The sequence below is a fragment of the Thamnophis elegans genome, chromosome 16, assembly GCF_009769535.1.
Source record: "Thamnophis elegans isolate rThaEle1 chromosome 16, rThaEle1.pri, whole genome shotgun sequence".
Taxonomy (NCBI): Eukaryota; Metazoa; Chordata; class Lepidosauria; order Squamata; family Colubridae; genus Thamnophis; species Thamnophis elegans.
Window position 1 is genome coordinate 36,526,823 of NC_045556.1, and position 22,122 is coordinate 36,548,944.

Genomic DNA, 22,122 nt, shown 5'->3' on the forward strand with positions numbered 1-22,122 from the left:
CAGGATGGTCCGTTTATGACAAACGTCTCAACAGGAGGCACTTCCCAGCCTAGAAAAAGCACAGAAACTGGCTGTTGTGTTTACTTTGCCAAGATTCCCCCCCTTTTTTTCCCCATTTATGAGTGCCTCTCTCTCCGTATATATGCTATTATCCCCAAAGGAAATGATTTGCAGAGCAATTCTGAATCTAATGGTGTGTAACTGCTCCTGTTTGCACAGTTTAACTCGAGGCCCCTGCAGACGAGAGAGGGCCTCTCAAAATATATATTCTTTCCCCCACCCACCCAGAAGGATTTATTTGTATTTTAAAATATTATAATAATTATTTTTGCATTGGTTTTTGGACTGATCTTGTAAACGCTTCTATGCACCTTCACTGAACCAAGGCTGCTGCTTTCTTTTTAATAAGTGGCCTTTTGTTTGTTCGTTCTCGTTCCAATGAATGTGTCAGAGGTACAATTATTAAAAAAAAGAATATTGCTAATTTGGCATATATCTTCATATTGCTAGCACTGCGTGAGAGAGTATACAGCAGAGTTTGTTGCAGAAAAATCAAATACAGAAGCACACACAGATAACAGTTGGATTCATTAACTTCTTTACATACATAATAACAGATGGATAAATGTACAATACCAACAGGTGGTTCTTCCAAGGAAACACAAGGCAGGAGAGTTACAGGCAAACACAAGCAGTTAGTTTCACTTCAGCAGGCAAGTGCTAGTTTACTTCTCAGAGCAGCAGACTGCTTAAGTTTCTGTTTCAATTCTCTGCACTCAGACTCAGATTTGTCTAAGCTCCCATTGACTGACTTAGTTGTTGTGCCTATTCATTGGCTGACCTTGTTCCCATGAATATTTTAACAAGCAGCTGGTTGGAAGTTGAATGCTTGATGGAACGTGGGGAAGCTCTAAAAGAAGGGAAGGGAGCACCTGAGTTGGGGCAATGAGCAGGCCGATAAATTTAGGTTTTAAGCCTTCCTGTCCTCTACCATCCTCTGGAGTCCGTTTAAGCTCACGCCGACTGCTTAGGTGACTCCATCCATCCACCTCCTTCTCTGCCGTCCCCTTCTTCTTCTGCCCTCCATCTTTCACAGCATGAGGCTCTTCTCCAGGGAGTCCTTCCTTCTCATTAGGTGACCAAAGGATTTGAGTTTCCTCTCCAGGATCTGGCCTTCTAAAGATCAGTCAGGGTTGACCTTCAGGACTGACTGGTTGGATGGCCTTGCAGTCCAAGGGACTCGCAGGAGTCTATCTCATCTAATATGTTTGTGTGTGTGTGTGTGTGTGTGTGTGTAGCTTTCTCTCTCTCTCACACACACACATCTACCTACCCAGCTACTCACTCACTCACTCACTCACTCACTATCTATCCATCCTATTTATCTTCTCTCTCTCTCTCTCTCTCTCTGTGCCTGTTTCTCTTTCTGTCTTTCTTTCTGCCTCTGTCTGTCTGTTTCTCTCTCTCTTCTCTCTCTGTGTCTGTCTGTTTCTCTGTCTCTTTCTTTGTCTCTCTGCCTGTTTCTCTCTGTCTCTCTTTCTGTGTCTCTGCCTGTTTCTGTCTCTTTCTGTCTCTCTCTCTGTCATCTATCTACATCCATCCACCCCACCCATCCAAAACAATAAGCATCCATTAATAGTGTGAGATGGATTTCCTTGTGGTTTCCCACCCACCCAAGTTTCTAATAAGGCTGACTGATTCTAGGAAAAAGTTCCATAAAAATTCTGTTCTTTGAAACATGAAAGTCTGTGAAAGGAAATTATTTCCGGAAAGGCAATGACATTTTGCTGCACGAATTACAAGAGACTCTGTGCAGAATGTTAAGAGAGAGAAAAGATCTTTGAGCTTCAAATGCTTCTGCCTCTTTGATTCTCTTTACTTGTTAGCAAGAATGGTGGCAGGAGGGGAGGAAAGAACACTTTATGCATGCTCAGAGGTACTCTTCTTACTGCTTTTTATTTTATATTTTAGATACTCTTGGCTGATATTGGATCAAGTGTCCGATTTTCCTTTTGTTTTGAGTCCAGTTTTGGCTTAGAAAGTGACTTTTCAAAACTCAGCTGGGAGTCATAGAGATACAGAAAGAATGACGCGCCCCCTCATTTGGGGTAAAGTTGTAACAGGACAAAGCAGGGAAGAGAAGAACCTCAAAAATTTACCAGCATATGTCAGAGGCCGCCTAAAACGTTCTAATTAGGACGATTAAAAAAAATATATTTTGAAGGGTTCTCGCCGGAGAGAGTCGTCCTGTTAGCCCCGCATAGCGGCTTCGTTGAGAAGCACGGAAGTGTGGTATATTTACTCATCCCGCGCAGGGTCATCCTCTTGGGAGTGGGAGGGAACCTCCTCTTTTTCTCCTCCCCCACCCGCCCGATTTGTCCATCCAATCAGCGCCTGGCGTGAGCGCCGCCGCCGCCACAAAGAGGGCGTCACCGCGCCTGCGCGGCTTGAAGGACCCGAAAGGGGCCTCCCGCTCCTCGCCGAACTCTCGCGAGAGGTTCCCCCTCCTCTTCTTTCCAAGATGGCGGCGGCTGAGGTGGAGGCTGCGCTGTCGCTGCTGAGCCGGGTCGCTGCGCTGGAAGAGCCTCTGGAGGAGCTGCGGGCCCTGCGGCTGGCCGTGCAGGCTCTGGCCCCCGCCGCCCTCCGCGAGCGAGGGCCCCGCTACCCCTTGGCCGGGCTCTTCGTCCTCATGGCCCGCGGGGATACGTAAGAGTGGATTGTGAGGGGGTTCCCTTACACTAAAAGGGGCTAGTCCTCATGGAGGAGAAGGTGGGGTCGTGGCTGGGGCGCTGTGAGGTTGGGTGGTCCACATGGGGCCGAATTTCAAGATCACAGGATGACAGGTGCATGCATTATTGGGTGTGCATGTGTATAGATATAATCTCTCTCTCTCTCTCTCTCTCTCTCTCTATCTATCTATCTATATACATACACACACATACACATTTATACACTATACTCTATGTACATGTGTAGATAAAATATGTGCCATACATGTGTGTGTATTTACTATATATGTATCTGTATAAATATACATCTCTATCCTATCTATCTTCTATCTCTATCTATTTATCTTCTATCTATCTATCCATCCTATTTATCTTCTATGTATCTTCATCTATATATCTATATTCTATCATCACTATCTCTCTAAATCTAATCTATCCATTATCTCTCTCCCCCCTCCTATCTCTCTCTCTCTATCTATCTATCTATCTATCTATCTTCTATCTATACATCCTATTTATCTTCTGTGTATCTTCATCTATATATCTATATTCTATCATCACTATCTCTCTATATCTATCTATCTATCTATCTATCTATCTATCTATCTATCTATCTAATCTATCTATCCATTATGTCTCTTCCCCCTCTAATCAATCAATATATCTATCTTCTATCTATCCATCCACCCTATTTATCTTCTATGTATCTTCATCTATATATCTATATTCTATCTCTTATCACTATCTCTATATATATCTAATCTATCCATTATCTCTCTCCCTCCCTCTTATGTATGTATGTATGTATATATGTATGTATCTATATATCCATCCATCCATCCTATTTATCTTCTGTGTATCTTCAGCTATATATCTATATTTTATCTCTATCATCACTCTATCTCTATATCTATCTCTAATCTATCCATTATTTCTCCCCCCCCTCTTATGTATGTATGTATGTATCCATCCTATTTATCTTCTATGTATCTTCATCTATATATCTATATTCTATATCATCACTATCTCTCTATATCTATCTATCTAATCTATCTATCCATTATCTCTCTCCCCCTCCTATCTGTCTGTCTGTCTGTCTGTCTGTCTGTCTGTCTATCTATCTATCTATCTATCTATCTATCTATCTATCTATCTATCTATCTATTATTTATCATCTATCTATCACATATACATACACACATACACAAATACAAATATGTCTATACACAGACACACACAAACCTGTGTGTATACATTTCTGTGTGTGTGGATGTAGAAAGTTGGGGTTTTTTTTTTAGTTATAAACATGTCTCCAGTCCCTCCTTTCTTTCTCTGCCTTTCTTTAAAACGTTGCTCTATTAATGTGGAAACTTTTGAAATGAGCATAGCAATGTTAAGGGAAGGCAACAACAGGATGGGGAAGTGATTGGTCTGATGTTATGCTATGTGCAAGTTATGCAGTTGCTGGGGGATGCTTGGGCAAAGTTTTGGAAAAGGTGTGATTAGTTTTCATGGAGAATGCTTGAGGGGGTGGGTGGGAGAAGCCTTTGATCTTCACAACAACCAGTTCCACCTTGAAAAGTGGTGTCAAGAATTTTCATAAAGGAGTTAGGTTGCTTATTTTGCACTGTATTGACGCCTTTCCTTATTTCATTACCAAACACCTGGGCTTTCCTTTCTCTTGCAAACAGTGAGCAGATCTCTTTATGCGTGTCGATCTTGGAGAGATTCCTGCAGGTCATGGATCCCTTGGATGTAATCCAAAACTTTGGGGAGGAACTTCAGAAGGGACTCTTTCACCCGGATGATTCAGTCAAAATCCTGACCATCTCCCAAGTACGTGTTACAATTCAGTTTTGTAATCTACTCAAAGAGATTAAGAACGAGATGATTACCCAGTCCTCGCTTCTCTGTTTTCATGCATGTGCTGCAGGTGTCCGAAACAACACGAGGTGATATAGATAATCCTTGATTTACGACCACAATTGAGCCCAAATTTTTTGGTTACTAAGCGAGACATTTGCTGACTGAATTTCTTTCTTGCCACAGTTGCTAAGGGAACCGTTGCATTTGTTAAGTTAGTGACATGGTTGTTAAGTGAATCGGGCTTCCCAATTCACTCTGCTTATCAGAAGGTTGCAAAAGGAGGATGACATAACGCTGGGACACCGTCATAAATATGTGTCCGTTGCCAAGCATCTGAATTTCCATCCTGTGAGCATGGGGCTATTGCAACGGTCATAAGTCTGGAAAATGGTCGTAACTCGCTTTTTTCAGTGCCGTGTAACTTTCTCAATGGTCACTCAATGAACTGTCGTAAGTCAAGGACGTACCTGTACACTGTACATTAACTTCGCCCTCTTTTGTGTTTTAATTACACTGTACATTAACTCCGCCTTAAAGTTTTGGGCTAGTAAGCAACCCAAATGCTTTGAGCGATTATTTTTAAACGTTCAGTTTATGAAACCCGCAAGGCAATATTATAAAAACGGCAAGAGAGGACAGCTGAGAATGAGACTGAAAGACCAAAAGGAAGAATGGAAGAAGAATGGAAGTTGGAAACTGTCCAGTGACTATAAATTATGTTGCGCCCCTAGGTTGGGCCTTCTCCGGGTGCCGTCAACTAGACAATATCGTTTGACGGCTCCTTGGGGGAGAGCCTTCTCTATAGCTGCTCCGGCCCTGTGGAACGATCTACCCCCAGAGATCCGGACCCTCCCCACTCTCGCAGCCTTCAAAAAGTCTATTAAGACCTGGCTTTTCCGGCAGGGCTGGGGCTGTTGACCTCTTGAATGAGGTCCAGCCCCACTACGGTTGAGTGTGTTGTGTTTTAACCTGCTTTGTTTTCTTTATTTTTTAAACTTTTTAGTACTTTTTAAATTGTCTTTTATGTAAGCCGCCCGGAGTCCTTCGGGATTGGGCGGCATATAAGTCTATTAAAATTCAAATTCAAAAATAGGTTGGAAGAGTTGTTGAAGACGCTGTTGCTGTGAGAGAAATCCTTAACACTCCTGAATTACTGAGGCAGATTGTCTATTGCATTGCTGCCGAAAAAATAGCAGTGGCAAAAGAGGTTGGTGCTTGTGATCTGACGGTTGTGTGGGGGGGAGGAAAGGCCATCTAATCCACTGAAGTTTATAAATCTCATAAATCATTTATAAACTTTCCTTATCTATTGGGGCAGTCGAGTGGCGCGGTGCGCCTAGAGGTGGAGCTCTCGCCTCACAATCAGGAGTCTGTTGTATTCAATCCTAGATGGAGGCAGATATTCCTCTCTTTCGGCTCACTGAGAATATATCTGCTGAACAAAGCTCCGCATCGGCAACAGGAAGGGCATCTGGCCAGTAAACACCGCTCCATTCAGTTTTGTCCAGACTCCACCCCGCAGGGGATTATGGGCTCATTAAAAGAGGATGATCTATTGGGCCAGTTGCGCTCTTGGCCCTGGGAAGGAAAGCAATGGCAAGCCACTTCCAAAGTATTGCCAAGGATACTGCAGGGACTTGGCAAGAATTAAACACAGACTCAAAGGCGCCCCTCTCCCCCCCCCCCCAAAATCTAAATTATGGGTAGCCATGGGCTCTGGAGCACTGCATTTCCAATTTCTGTTTTTGCAACTCATGCATAGATCCTTCAAGAATTACCTGTGGGATCCCTCTGCTGAATCTCTTAGAAAGAAAATGAATATATTCAATTATGTACCAGATTAGACACATACACACACACACATACGAACTGTAGTCAAAACTATTTCTTGATTATTTCCAAAGGTCAAATATGTGCCTTTCTCAGTGTTTAGGTCTCTGACTCCCTTATTTGTCAAGGATCCTGTCAGAATGTGCACAGAGTGGCTACTATTTTGAGACAATTAAGGCGCAAAATACAGTACACAGAGGTTTTGTCTGGTGATAGATACACAAGGAGAGAGATACATGAGGAGGGAGGAAGAGAGAGAGAGAGAGTGAGACCCTCACATGGCCTCCCTTATATATATACAGCTTCTTAAAGTGGCAGTAACTCTGCTACTCATCCTCACATGGCCTCCCTTATATATACAGCTTCTTAAAGTGGCAGTAATCCTGCTACTCATCCTCATGTCATCATCTCAGCCTTACAGCAGCTTCATTAAAAGAGTCATTTGCTACGAGATGGGTGGCAAATAAATTTGATAAATAATCATTTAAAAAATCCCCAATGTGCTGGACTACATATACGACCCATTGTACAAAGCCTTTCTCTTCCTTCTGGAAAATATTTTTCCCCGAGAACGGTTAGATCTCTCATCTTAAGCCGCTTGAGGTGGGCAGAGAGAGTTATCTGAATTCAGGCTGTGCAACTGTTTTGCCTTTTGCTAATTCAGGGTCTCCACGCCCCAACCTACGCACAGGTCTGCTGTTCCAGTTTTTCATCGACAACTTTGTTTCTTAGGCCATCAAATCTTTGTCCAGGATAGCCCAGTCACCGGAGAGCTTGGAAGTTTTGCTGGCGGGGAATCTGCTCATCGACTTGAAAAACGTCATGGCGAAGAGCGACATCATACGTTATCGCGTGTATGAGGCAAGAGTTATGGGGTGTTGTTTTTTATTATTATTATTTTGAGCCGATAGAGGACAGAAATACCTGTCTTTTAACTGTCAGGTGGATGATGTGACTTAGAAACAATTATTTTTTTATAAAGTTTTTTTTAATTTGTTTTCAATTTTAAAAATACAAACATTCCACCTTTCCGTCCCCCCCAGGCCTTGAGTTTGAAACCTCTGCCTTAACTTACCTACGTTTAATTAACCGACTGCTGATCTGATTTCCAAATGGGGGAGGGGTGCCTGCCCATTGCAACAGAAACACTTTAAAAGAGATACGTGGCTCAGATTCCTGTCCTTTTTGTGCGTTTGTGTTAGCTAGTGATCAATATTTCCTCTACGTCGGTGGATTCCCTGAACTACTGTGTGAACAGCGGCTTACTATCGGAAATGATCGAGGAACTGACGGGAAACGATGTGCTTGTCAGGTACCTAATGGGACGGGCCTCAGCAGGTCTTGGGGGGGGGGGCAGCCTTGCTATCTCTCTGCTGCTTGTATGGCGCAGTGGTTAGAGTGCTGTACTGCAGCCACTTCAGCTGACTGTTATCTACAGTTTGGCGGTTCAAATCTCACCGGCTCAGGGTTGACTCAGCCTTCCATCCTTCCGAGGTGGGTAAAATGAGGACCCAGACTGTGGGGGCGATATGCTGACTCTGTGAACCGCTTAGAGAAGGCTGAAAGCCCTATGAAGCGGTATATAAGTCTAACTGCTATTGCTGTTGTAAATCCGTGGCTGCGTCTCAGTTTTGCTGGCTACCTATCTCCAATCTCTGCCCCCAATTCATACTTTGCTTCCAGTGCTTTCTTAGATGGGGAGAATGAATTCCATTCTCTGCACATACACATTTTCTTCCCCTTGCAACCCTACCAAACTGTGATTCTTGGCTTCTGTGGTGTGTACCCCCGCCTCCCTGCTTTCAGTGCCCCCGCTCCCCCAAATATCTTCGCCTAAATAGCAGTTGAACTTAGTTTGGTCAAATGGGGACCCAGATTGTTGGGGAAAAGATGCTGGTTCTGTAAACTGCTTACAGAGGGCTGCAAAGCACAGTGAAGTGGGATATTTAGAGCTTCAATGGCACAGTGGTTAGAGTGCAGGTACTGCAGGCTACTTCAGCTGACTGCTAGCTGCAGTTTGGCAATTCAAGTCCCACTGGCTCAATGTTGACTCAGCCTTCTGTCCTTCTGAGGTGGTAAAATGAGGACCCAGATTGTTGGGGGCAAGAGGCTGGCTCTATAAACCACTTAGCGAGGGCTGTGAAGCAGTGTATAAGTCTTAAGCACGAGAGCTGTACACTGGTGTTTACCTGTAGGTGGAGCTTCCTGGGGCATTAGGAGGACTATTGATTCTCATCTTTCTGAAGTGGTCTGTTTGTCTGTTTTGAAACAGAGTGACCTGCATTGAGATGGTGACCTCACTGGCCCAAACTCAGCATGGACGGCAGTATCTCTCCCAGCAAGGCATCATCGACAAGATTTCCAATATAATCATTGGAGCCGATTCAGATCCCTTCTCCAGTTTCTACCTGCCAGGTGATTACAGGTGGCCTTTGGGCATCTTGGTCTTGGTGGGGTTAATACTGTATCTTTGTGGCCTGCTGTTCTCCAACCCTGCAGTGCAATTACTGTATTTTTCGGAGTAGAAGACACACGTTTCCCCCTCCCAAAAGAGGGTGAAAAGCTGGGTGCGTCTTATACACCGAATGTAGCCAAAAACGAATGCGAGGCATGGAGGAGGCGGTGGTCTGTGGCAATCCCTACAGCCTGGAACACCTGATTGGGGGTATTCGAGGCCGATCCACCTGCCAGTCAGCCGCTCATGCTGAATCAGACTGCAATAATGTGCTGAAGCTGATCTGCCTATTCGCTATTTGCTGCAAGGATGTGTCAGATTTTGCAGCAGCAATCACATTCAGAAAGCAGACACAAGTAAGTGATCCAGCAGGATTCAATAGCTTCTCTTTATATATAATATAACACATGAAATAAATATACAATACCAAAAGCAGGTTTTCCAATGTGGTTCAGCAGAGGAGAGGAGTTTCACTTTCAGTTTTAGTTTCAGAGATTGGCACAGCCTGCAGCTTTAGTACAGAACAAGCCACGCCCAGGCTCCTTGCTGTCTTCTTTCTTGTTGCTCACACAGCAAATACTCTTTGTTTCCAACCAGCCCTCAACTCTCTCACACACCGACAGGACGCTCGCTAGTTGAATACCATGGTTGCTGGTAGGCAGAGGCAGAATATTTTTTTTTCTTATTTTCCTCCCCCAAAACTAAGACGCGTCTTGTACTCTGAAAAATACAGTAGTGTGTGTGGCCCAAAACCTATCTTGCATTCTGTAACATTAATTCTGCTTCACATTTATAACCTCGGTTTCTTTCATGCTCTCTTTCTCAATCCCAGTTTGAATCTTGGTCCAGTTTTGGGTTTTTTTCTGCATAGGGAAGAGCAGAAACCCGTCCTTGAACAGAGGGTGGGTCCAGATGCTCTTATTGTAGGAATAACTTGCTTCCTGTGTTTATAAGGTTGAAATCTGTCGAACCTGGTTTTCAGGGTTCCGAGTAACTTGCTCTGCTGACATGGGGCTATCTTGGCAGGTTTTGTTAAGTTTTTTGGCAACCTGGCCATCGTGGACAGCCCTCAACATATCTGCGAGCAGTACCCTGCCTTCGTAGGGAAGGTCTTCAGCATGGCCGAAGGCCAGGACCCCACCTTGTTTGGCGTGGCGGTGGACACGCTCGCAATCTTGGGCTCCAACGTTGAGGGCAAGCTGGTGCTCCAGAAGACAGGTTTGTGCAGCGTGCGCGTGTAAAAGTATAACTCCGGTTACAAGGCTAGAAGGAAAAGCGGGGGGAGGGGAGATGCTTTATGGGCCTAGCCAAAAACGGAGTTTGCTTTGGTTTCCAGGGAGTCGGTTCCATCGCGTGCTAAACAGAATCGGGCACCAAATCAAGAACGCCCCGACGGAGACGCGAATCCGATGCCTGGATGCTATTTCATCTCTCTTGTTCTTGCAAGTAAGTTACAGGCAATCCGCTTGCCTCGCCAGCTACCAACGTAGCCCATCTCTCTCTCCCTCTCTCTCCCTCTCCCTCCCGCCCTCCCTCTCCCTCCCCCCCATCCACCCATCCATCCATCCATCCATCCATCCATCTATCTATCATTCATCTATCATCTATGCTCAAATGTATCACCTAAGCCAGGAGTCGGCAACGTTAAACACTCAAAGAGCCACAAAGGTCCTAACCAGAAGCCCCCCATTCAATTCTGGAGCTGACTGGAAGTCTGGTTGTCCCCACCATAGAGTCTCCTCCTAGCACGGCGTCCTTTTTTGCCTGCCAACCGGAAATCCAATTCCCCCCACCATAGAGTCTCCTCCTAACGCGGCCTCCTTTTTCCTTTTACGGACAGGCGACAGGGAGCCACAGCAGGGGGATGAAAAGGACACATGCAGCTCCAGAGCCGGGGGTTGCTGGCCCCTCCCTGACCAAAGGCGTTGATAGATGGGTCATTCCTAAGCCAGCATACCTGTTGGTTGCGAAATACCGGGTCCATAGAAGAAGGTTGAATTAAACTGATGTATTGTTCAAAGCCTATGCGTAGGAATCTACTCAGCTAATAATTGGAACCTGCTTAGAGTTAAATACAGGTCATCATCACTCAAAGGGCATTAGACTTAGTTCTTTTGTGGCTACATAGGAATTCTAGGCTGATTCCCCTTTCATTTCAGCCCTGGATCCTGCCACCCCTTCTCCTACAATACCTGTCTAACTAAGCTTATTCGACAAGGCATTCTTTCTGAATGTCTCCCCAAAATCTGGCTGAACTCACTCCTGAACATTCTCCAGCTTACCACTTTTGGTTGACCCAGTTTTTTTCATGGGATTTTGGAGGGCGGTTTTTTTTAATAGGTGTAGGTCAAAAGTCATATGGAGGCTCTCTGGAATGAGGTTTCTTTTGAGATCTAGATGGAAACTGGACTTCTTCTTTTTTGGGGGGAAGATGCTTTGCTTCTCATCCAAGAAATGTCTTCAGAACCGAAGAAGCTTCTTAGATGGGAAGTAACCTGCCATCTAGCCTGCCTGTGAGCCAGCTGGGACTTGCGACTTCCTGCCAGCTTCCCCACTGACTTCAATTGTTGGAAGCCAGTTATCCACTGCCTTCGGAGTTGGATCAGTGGGGCAGACAAACAGCTGGAGCCTGTTCCCCATGTGTGCATGTGCAGAGCTGCTAGGAGAAGGGAAATGTTAAGGAGCAAGGGCCGACTCGGGAGTAAAGCCACAGGTGGATGGTGAATGGCCCCTCCCAGAGGGAATAAAGAGGTGTGAAAGGGGAGGGGAGTTTGCAGGAGACAATTAGTTCAGTTCATTAGAGCAAAGATCTGTTCCTGACTTCTTGCCAAGTATTGTCTGCTACAGAGTGGTGTTTGGAAGATATCGGCCTGGCAGCTCTCCAAGCCTGATAAAGGTCTGTAGTTGTGAAAGCTCAATAAAGACTATTGGCCGGAACTTTGCTGGAATTCCCTTTAACCTAAGTAAAAGGGGTTTTATTTGGGATGTGGAGTCGGCTTCGTGCTTTTGGGAATCCTAGGTCAGAACAGTGATTGGATGCCGTATTCCAGGTGTGGCTTTACCAAGGCTTTACAAAGCGGTACTAACACTTCATGTGATTTTGATTCCATGTCTCAGTTTATACAACCCAGGATGGTTTGAAAGTTTTAGGGCGGGGGGAAAAAAAGGATCGGTCCAAGGCCTTAGTAAACTCACCTGCTACTCTCTTGCATACAGCCTGAGCAGCAAACGGAAGACCTCCTTCGGATGACTGAATTGTGGTTCTCCTCTCTCTCCAACCAGCCCTTGGAGCTGTTCAAAAGCATCAGCACTCAGCCCTTCCCCGATCTCCACTGCGCAGCCTTGAGGGTTTTCACTGTAAGATTCTTTTGGCATAAAATGCCTTTGCAGTTGTCTATACATCGTCATTCTTGCTGTGGCCCGCCAGCGGAGCTGGTGGCAGACTCAGACAGTGGGGAGTTTGGGGAGGAACCTGGGCCAGTCCTGGAATCTGGGGAAGGCTCTGATGAGGGCTCTGTGCCAGGGCTGTCTATCAGCTGCCTGCGGAGCCGGAGATCAGTGAGGCAGAAGAACAGCTGGAACCTGTTCCCGATGTGCGCATGCACAGAGCTGCCAGGAGAAGGGAACAATTAAGGAACAAGGACCGACTCAGGAGTAAAGGCACAGGTGGACAATGAATGGCCCCTCCCAGAGGAAATAAAAGAGGAGCGAAAGGGGAGTGGAGTTTGCAGGAGACAATTAGTTCGCTGAATTGGCTTGTGACTCTTGCCAAGTTTTGCAGATATAGGCCTGGCAGCTTTCCAAGCCAGATAAAGTCTGTGACTGTAAATTCATCTTTGAAAGACTTTTGCTGGATGTAAATGAGAAGAATTCACAGCCACTTAATAAAAAGGAGTTTGTTGGGACAAGGAGTTTGCTTCATGCTCCTGGAAAGCCTCGGTCAGAACAGTTCTCTCTAGGGCTGTTTCCCCCCCAGCTTGAATAAATGAGTGGTGGCATGAGCCAGAATTGTCAGCCGGCCGTCCAGGATAATCAGGGTTGCATTCTAGAACAGAAGAAGAAAGCTGCTCTTAAGACAACCTTTCCTCTGCTGATGAATTCTGTTTTTGTTTTTAATTTGGAAGAGTTTTAACCTTACCACCTGATTAAATATTTTTAGGGGGCTTAAAGAGAGGCTAAACTACAACATGATTGTGTATAAGAGTTTCAGCTGTGTTGCCAAGCACCTGAAGGCTGGGAAGACCCAAACTGTTAGAACTTCAAATCTGGGTCATAGCAATAGGTCAGTTGTGAGTTAGAATGGTCGCTAAGAAGGGACTAGTCTTAAGGTGGGGGCCCTATGTAGTTTTTTGCAGTTTTTACCTCTGGTTAAATATATTCAACTTGACAACAGAGTTTGTTGCAGAAAAAACAAGTCCAGAAAGTACACAAAGGTAACTGATTCAGCTGGATTCATTAACTTCTTTATATACATAATAACAGATGAATAAATGTACAATACCAACAGGTGATTCTTCCAAGCAAACACAAGGCAGGAGAGTTAAGGGCAAACACAAGGGAGAACAGTTAGTTTCATTTCAGAGCAGACAGACAAGCTTAGACTAGTTTACCGTATTTTTCGGAATATAAGATGCAGCAAGGTTTTGAAGAGGAAAACTAAAAAAAGAAACGTTTTTGCACTCTGCAACCCTCCCCAAAATGGCCCATTTTTCGTGAAATTGGGCCTTTCCCCCCCCCCCCCCAAAATGGGCATGAATAGCCATTAGGAGGCTTGTAGAATGCTCCTGGGGGTTGGAGTGGGGCAAAAAACAAGCAAAAAATGGCCCGTTTTTTGTCAAAAAAGGGCATGCATAGACTTTAGGAAGCTTATGGAATGCTGCTGAGGGCTGGGGGGGGGGGAAATAGCCCATTTTTTCTCTCATTTCTGCCCTCCCCAGTCCCCAAGAGTTCTCTGAAAGCCTCCTAAAGGCTATGCATGGCCATTTTGGTGAAGGGGGGGAGTTTCGAGAGGCAAAAGTGCTGTATATTCAGTGTATAAGACACACACAGATTTTCAGCCTCTTTTTTGAGGGAAAAAGGTGCGTCTTGTACTCCGAAAAATACGGTACGTCTCAGAGCAGCAGACTCAGTTCTGTTTCAGCTCCCATTGGCTGATTTAGTTGCTATGCCTATTCATTGGCTGACCTTGTTACCATGTCTCTCCCAGTTATGAATATTCTAACAATTGGTTTTTAAATGGAAGGAATTTGAAGGTCAAAACCATTGAATAAAATCTTCCTTGTTCCCCTAGGCCGTTGCAAATCAACCTTGGGCTCAGCAGGAAATGTTGGCCAGTCCTGGCTTTGTGGAATACATGGTGGACAGATCCGTGGAACCGGACAAAGCTTCCAAGGAGGCCAAGTATGAACTTGTCAAGGCTTTGGTGAACTCAAAGACAGCTGCAGAAATCTTTGGAAACCAGCATTACTTGAGACTGAAGACTTATATGCGCGAGGGGCCATATTACGTCAAGGCTGTCTCAACTATCGCTGTGGAAGGAGCTGAGTAACCTTGGACGACGTCATTTTAAGCGAATTCCAAGATTGACCAAATGTTCTGGATTTCTGGAAGATGGGGCTGGCCTGTTGATTTGTAGGAAGGGCAAAAAAAGTGTGGATAGCATTTAACTTGGTATGAGTTTCTTGGTTTTTGGGTTTTTTTTCGACATTGAAACAGCAGGAAGTTGGTTTGAAATATAGAGATGTTTCTAGGTATTTTCCAAATGGAAAACACGGGCTCTACCATTTCACACTAAAAATCCAAGAGCACAGGAAAGGAAACTCTTAAAATATATACTTTAAAAAAAAAAACATTTTCCCCAGGATAACGTTGCAGGATCCTGGGAGGCTCGTATATTCGCCTTCATTTGTGAAAAACATTTTTTGTTGTTGTGGATCACACAGGTTTTACCATCTGCACAGAGTGACTGATTTTTTTCCCCAATCACACCTGCAGTGTTGTTTTTCCGACGTTCCAATTTTTGGCCATGACCCAAAACTTTGTCCGCACAACTTTACGTAGGGAAACAAATACATGGATTTAATCCGGGTTCTTAAAAGCAAGTTAGGCAGAAGAGTAAAGAATATATCTTACATAAAAGGCTAAGTAAATCACCATTAAAAAAAAAAGTGCTTATTTCCCTCCGCCCCCCTTCTCTTGCCCTTCAACTGTCCATCCTCCAGCTCTTAATCTCAACCCCAGGAAAGTATAAATTTATGGTGCCTCATTTCTCAGATACTAATCCCAACAACCTCCTCCAAAATAAAACACATCTTCTAGTGCAAGGCTCGGCAACCTAAAATACTCAAAGAGCCACAGAGGTACTAAATGGAAGCCTCCAGTTCAATTCTGGAGCCCACTGGAACTCCAGTTCCCCCATCATAGTCTCCTATTGCAGGCATCCTTTTTCCTCTACCTGTCCTAACCAACAGCCCTATCAATTGTGGAGCCAACCAGCAACAGGGAGCCGCAGCAGAGGGATGAAAGAGCCCACATGCGGCTCCAGAGCAGATTGGCCACTTCTGTTCTAGTGCCTTTGAGAATTAATACATATCTGTTCACACAAGATATTTCTTCCTTGATTCAGTTCGGACGTAGCACCGCCACTTTTCCTACACGCCAGTCTCTAAGCAGGGCAGAGTTTGAAAAAGGTCGCATCGAAAAACGATTCAACATGAAAGATCAGGGTCCAATATGCATAATCCAGCTCAGCTTCATGGGCGTTAAATGCATTGGTGGCTTTTAATTCGTGACTAATTTAGGAAGCAACCATAGATGAATCGGTGGTTGTAGTAATGTTTTGAGTAGTTCTGCCTGCCTGCAAAGATTTGTTTTTCCTGTGTTCTGCTTGGGATTCGATTGTAAAATCCAGTCTTAAACTGAAGAAAGTGTGAACGTTGGTTTTTTACAATCCGGTTTTTCGACCCCGTTTTGCTCAAAACTACTGACTTTGATGTATATGTTGGCTCCCAAATACTGTGACTTCCTTTTGTTGTGCTTATAAACATCATGTAGAATTAGCTTTCTAAAAGAAGAAGAAAAAAATTAAATGCCTGAAAAAAGTTTTCAACTTCTTGTCTGAATGTTGGGCAGCCGACCGCAATTTTGCGACCTTCTGGCCAAATTCGACGTGGGAATCAGATCCACTTAACCACGTCACTCATTGAAGACCTGCCGTGATTCGCTTAACAGAGGTGACGAGAAACGTAAAACGGGGCAAAACTCACTTGACAAATTTCTCACTTAGCAGCATCAACGTTGGGCTCAATTGCAGTCGTAAGTCAAGGACAAGCTCTACATGCAAGGCCACAGAATAAATGATAAATCTGTTAGGTAAGCTTTCCGTTGGGAGAGCGAATATGTTCAGAGAAGCGTTGTGAGAGTTGTGTTGGAGAACACACAAACCACCATACAGAGACACTGCAGTTTAAATAGGCTTTTACGTTTGTGGAAATAGAAGTATCATAGTCCATCAAACAGTCCAAGTCATACAAGGATAAGAGTCAGTCATCAACATCTTTCAGTTAAGGGATAATCCAAATAACATAATCCAATATCATATAATCAGTTCAGAATTCAAAGTTTGCTAGTAGTTGCAAAACTTATAATAGCTCACGGCACTTTCTAACAGCCAGCTTCCAAAAACACTCAGATCAGATCAGCCCAGCTTCTAACAAACAGAGAGCCAACAGTCACTCTGGCTCCCTCCCATGGCTGACCGAGGAAAACAGCAACCAATCACATTTCACAGTACAATCCAAAGAAACAGGTACAACATTGTTACATGATTTATATATTGCCAACCCAACCATTAGATTATATTCCTAACAAAATCGTCATAATACCAGTACGTAAGATTGGGGGTAAGCCCATTGAGAAAGTCAAACGGAGATGCTATTATTTTGATTCTTCTAATTGGAAAAATGCTCGTTCTGAACGGCTTTGACTTTGGACTCTTTCAACCCGTCCAGATACGTCATGATTTTGCAGGACACCAGCCCGTAATAGGTTTCCAGTAAGGTGCAATCTTCATCGTCTTTCATCTCCTTCCATTCTCGGAGAAGCTGGCGTGTCTCCGACACAGTCGAAGTGAAAATATACTTATAGCAGCAACGATTGTACCAGATACGTCTCCCCCCAGAAAACCGGGAGCTGTGGATAGGCACCACGCCAGCTGCCCTTGCACAGATGCCCATAAAAAGGCCAGGCGGTAGGGAAGGAGGAACTTCTCTAGAAGTTACATAGATCTTCCGAGCAACGTCTTGTGAGATGACCAAGGCTGTGGCGCTGCAGTAGTCGGGATAATACCCTCCGGGATGTTTTCTAACAGAGGTAAAACTGCCATTGTGGAATTCTTTATTGGGGACGTTTGGATGAATCACCCTTCCGAGATAGATGTCTTCAGGATGAGGTCTTAAGTTGAGCAGATATTCAACCAAGGATTGGAGGTTGGCAAACATCTCCTCGTCTACTTTGAGAACGAACCTGGCCTTGGGACAAAAAGTTACGGTCCACTCTATGGCCCTCTTGACCTTCAGTGTCTGATTCTCAGGGGTATCAAGAAAGATTCCTTGGATCAGATCCTGTTGTTGGTCTGATTCCTTGATGACCTCCACTTGGGTGGTAGCTGAAGATGGCTTGCCCAACACAAACAAGACCAGAGTGGTGTAACCTTGGACGTGGGTCACGTTGGCCCACGTTTTCCGGATTGCGCTGCGCCTGTCCAGGTTTTGGGGGCTACTGAAGATGAGAACCAACAGGAAGACCTCTCGGTTGGAGCAGGCTTCTGGGTTACTAAGGACATAAGCCTGGGAGATGTTGGTTTTCATGGAGGACATTTCAAGTATCCGGGCTTTTTCTCGAGCTCTGAGGACTTTCGCGTCCATGTAAGTGGTGGGGATGGCTTGTAAGAAATATTCCTCCGCAAGATCAGCTCCGAAGAGCAAAATGTGGAAAAGAGCCACGTTGAAGAGCATAAAGCACCACTGGTGAGTTCGGAGCCTACAGAAGATCAGCTGTTGAAATGGAGAGGAACAAAAATTAGTGCTTGTTTCCTTCAACATTTGTGCTGTTCAGTTCTTGCTGTGGAGTCAGAACTATTGAATAGAGGAGAGAAGTGAAAGGAGGGGAGGAGAGGAGAGGAAAGGAGAAGAGGAGAAGAGAATATTTGTAGCTACATGGTGCTCTCTAAACTTGGTGCTTTCATTGTAGACATTTCATTACCAAAGTAGGTTTCATCATCAGTTACTTAGCACCGGAGGTGGTATTCACTTAACCTTCCTACTGGTTTGCTTTTGGCTAAAACAGGGCCTAAATCGGATGTCATAGACCGGGGCGGGGGTGGACCTGCGATTTCCACTACTGCAGAATACCACCTCTGCATTAGCACTGATGATGTTACCTAGTTGGGTAGTGAAGCGTCTGCCAGAAAACCAACAAACTCAGCACCAAGGACCCTTCCATCCTCCTCCTCCTGCACTCTGCAAGCCCCACTCCATTCTAGCACTGATGATGTTCCTTAGCTGGGTCACGAAACGTCTGCAAGAAAACCACCAAGCTCAGAGAGCACCAAGGAGCCCACAAATCAGAAATATTCGTGATCATGTGCTTAGATTAAAAGTAGATTTATTTGGCTGTGCGCAGTACTTCCGTAATGCATTTAGAGAAGAGAGAAAAGAGGAATCGCACAGAAACCAGAGTTCATAAAAGCACTGGAATACATTCATGTACTCATTCTAGCTCTTTTGATTCTGTTAATGTAGGCTATCATGAATTAAAACCATTTAATTGGAGTGTTATTGTTTTTTAAAGTGCATATTTAAAACCATCCTTGGACTCTTCCCTGTTATTGGATCAAGTGCTTTTTTGTAATGGGGGGGAGGGGGTATTTAAGGTCTCAAATTTAACCCTGGCTGCGGTAGATCAGGCTGAAATAAAGACTAGCTAGAGAAAATCTGAATTAGGAAGTTTTTATTTCCTATATCATGGACGTGGTGGCTCAGTGGCTAAGATGAGCTTGTCGATCAGAAAGGTCAGCAGTCTGGCGGTTCGAAACCCTAATGCCCCGTCACGGAGTGAGCTCCTGTGACTTGTCCCAGCTTCTGCCAACCTAGCAGTTTGAAAGCACATTAAAAAAAATGTGAGTAGAAAAATAGGAACCACCTTTGGCGGGAAGGGAACAGCGTTTTGTGCGCCTTCGGCGTTGAGTCACACCGGCCACATAAAAAGCACAAATGTCATATTGCTTCCTGAATATTAGCAAAATGAACGGCATGGGTAAAAAGGCATTTGATAACTAAGTAGGGTTTATCTCCTTGTTTCAATATCGTCACAATAGCGTTAAAGATGCTCAGGACTTACCTGCATGGTCTTTATGGAGACGACGCTGGAATTTTTTGAGTCGGGAGGTGGTGGTGTACAGCTTTAGATGCACGGGGAATGTTTTTGCAATTGGAGTAGCATGTCATGTAGGAAAGCACACCCAGATAGAATTTCTCTTGTGTCAGGCACCAAGTACAGCATTCTTTTTAAATTGTTTTTTTTTTCCATCCTCTTTTGAATCCGAGCAAAGGCAGTGTAATACCAGAGGATGGTGATCATGTTACATGTTGGCACAGGATCCTTAATTTCTGAGCGGACCACAACAGAGGCTGCAGAACAGCAGAAGGCTCTCTGTGTGTGTGTGTGAGAGAGAGCTGTTGTCCGCTTAAAAAGCTGTTGGGATTAGTTTTTGCAAGTGCAATTTTTTTAAAAGAGGCAAGCGAGAGAGGTAAAAGATAAAGGTTCCCCTCATACATACAGTGAGTCATTTCTGACTCTAGGAGGCGGTGCTCATCTCCGTTTCAAAGCTGAAGAGCCAGCGCTGTTCGAACACGTCTCCGTGGTCATGTGGCCGGCATGACTCAATGCTGAAGGCGCACGGAACGCTGTTTCCTTCCTATTTTTCTACTTGCATTTTTTTAATGTGCTTTCGAACTGCTAGGTTGGCAGAAGCTGGGAGAAGTCACAGGAGCTCATTCCGCTAGGGATTCGAACTGCCGACCTTTCTGATCGACAAGCTCAGCGTCTTAGCCACTGAGCCACAGCGTCCCTAAGCGAGACCATAGGGATGCTTTCTATCTCCCTCCCTCCCTCCCTCCCTCTATCCATCCATCTATCTATCATCCATCTATCTCTACCTACCTACCTACCTACCTACCTACCTACCTACCTACCTACCTACCTACCTACCTATCATTAGAATACAGAGGAGTAGATTAGGAATAGAATAGAATAAATAGAATAGAGAAGAGAAGAGAATTCTTTTTTGGCCAAGTATTATTGGACATACAAGGAATTTGTCTTTGAGGTGCATAAGCCCTCAGTGTACTAAGTGATAAAACATGCTCATAGTCAAATACACAACACACACACACAATCTCTCATGTATTCAATGTATTATTCTATTATAAATAACACATTATTCTACTACAAATAAACCATGTTTATTTATAAAGCCTGCGGGGACCAAGATAGCTCCATTCCTGGCTCAGCACAGACGGATCTGTTGCTTGGCCAAGCACGCCAGCTTTGCCCGGCATGTGGGAGAGATCTCTTACCACAGGTGCAGAGCGCTGCCTGGTACACGCAGACCCAAGCAGACCTCTCGGCTTCTACACAGCTGCTTTTGCGCATCTTTGGCGGTTTCCATTTGCTCGGCTGGAGCAAGGCTCAGAGGCACCGAGCCTGAAAAGCCTTCAGAGGGGCACATGACTTGGATATTTTTAAAAACTTGTTAAACTGACAGGTGCTTTATATTTTAATTTGACTTTCTTTTCTCTCTTTTCAAATCACATTCGGGCTCGTTACAGACTGGAGTATAAGAATAGCTCTTTAACGTTCCTAAACTGAAAAGATAAACTGGCTGGAGATAACAAAGAAAAAGAAAATAAGATAAGAAAAAGTGCTATGTCCGAACTGAATGAAGGAGGAAATACAGTCTCTCTCTCTCTCTCTCTCTCTCTCTCCCTCTCCCTCTCCCTCTCCCTCTCCCTCTCTCCCTCTCTCTTTCTCTCTCATCTATCTATCTATCTATATCTCTCTATTAGATCTATCTATCTACCTACCTACCTACCTACCTACCAACCAACCAACCAACCAACCAACCAACCAACCAACCAACCAACCAACCAACCAACCAACCAAATAAGAAAAAGTTCATTAGTACAAATTAGTAAAGGTTGAGGTTCCCCTCGCACATATGTGCTAGTCGTTCCCGGCTCTAGGGGGCGGTGCTCATCTCCGTTTCAAAGCCGAAGAGCCAGTGCTGTCCGAAGACGTCTCCGTAGTCATATGACCAGTATGATTCAACGCCAAAGGTGCACGGAACGCTGTTACCTTCCCACCAAAGGTGGTTCCTATTTTTTTACTTGCATTTTTTACGTGCTTTCGAACTTCTAGGTTGGCAGAAGCTGGGACAAGTCACGGGAGCTCACTCCGTTACGCGGCGCTAGGGATTCGAACCGCCGACCTTTCTGATCGACAAGCACAGCGTCTTACCCACTTGTTCTGGTTTATCTCTTTCGTGAACTCTAATCAACCTTTCACCTTACAATTTTCGCCCACTGCTGACGTCCGATTTAATTTTAATAAAAAAATGGGTGATATTATGGGATGCAAATATCTTAATGTGTTTGAATACACGTAAGATTCAGAATAACACGGTTGGAAGGGACCTCGTAACGTCCTTGTTCACCTCGCAAGCCCTTGAAGGAAGAATGGAGAAAACAAACCTGAGCTTGATACTCTCTATCAAGACTGAATTGCTATATCAAAGATTGACATAAACACAGCTAGAACAGACAAAGATTTTCAATGTCGGAAGATACATTTCTGAAACGATTGCAGTGTGGTTTTTCTAGAAGCAAACTTCTAAAAAGTGTAACTTAAGTGGCTCAATTCAGTAAACCATTGTTTTGGGTTATCCTGTCCTATGAACGTTTGCAAACTGAGTTTTATAAGCCTTGTGGGCCATATACATGCTGGTGACACAGATGATGGCTTCTAGCTTGAATGTTGGCTGTGGGTGAAGGATATATTGGTGTATGGTTACTCCTCTGGAGAAGAACAATGGGTTCAAGAGAATTCCCCCCCTCCGGCGTGTGACTCACTAAAGAGATGCTTGCTGTTTCTATTTTTGGCTTCGGAGTTCGCATATAAGCCCGA

The 22,122-nt window shown here is 44.5% G+C and overlaps 2 protein-coding genes across 3 annotated transcripts; one reads left to right on the forward strand and one right to left on the reverse strand.

Annotated features, from left to right (window-relative positions):
- Positions 1–2,508: 2,508 nt before the first annotated feature.
- PSMD5 (proteasome 26S subunit, non-ATPase 5) lies at positions 2,509–15,212 on the forward strand. 2 transcript variants are annotated; one of them, XM_032233035.1, is made up of 10 exons: positions 2,509–2,706; positions 4,421–4,565; positions 5,689–5,802; positions 7,158–7,286; positions 7,628–7,737; positions 8,698–8,840; positions 9,907–10,098; positions 10,217–10,326; positions 12,097–12,237; positions 14,171–15,212. In XM_032233035.1, the coding sequence occupies exons 1-10, from the start codon at positions 2,522–2,524 to the stop codon at positions 14,426–14,428; spliced, it is 1,527 nt and encodes a 508-aa protein (XP_032088926.1). In that variant the 5' UTR covers positions 2,509–2,521; the 3' UTR covers positions 14,429–15,212. The 2 variants fall into 2 exon arrangements, with proteins under 2 accessions (XP_032088926.1, XP_032088927.1); XM_032233036.1 differs by lacking the exon at positions 5,689–5,802.
- Positions 15,213–16,530: 1,318 nt separating this feature from the next.
- Positions 16,531–18,067, reverse strand: LOC116519593 (putative UDP-GlcNAc:betaGal beta-1,3-N-acetylglucosaminyltransferase LOC100288842). Its single transcript, XM_032233549.1, has one exon. The coding sequence runs from the start codon at positions 17,979–17,981 to the stop codon at positions 16,830–16,832; it is 1,152 nt and encodes a 383-aa protein (XP_032089440.1). The 5' UTR covers positions 17,982–18,067; the 3' UTR covers positions 16,531–16,829.
- Between the last annotated feature and the right edge of the window lie 4,055 nt (positions 18,068–22,122).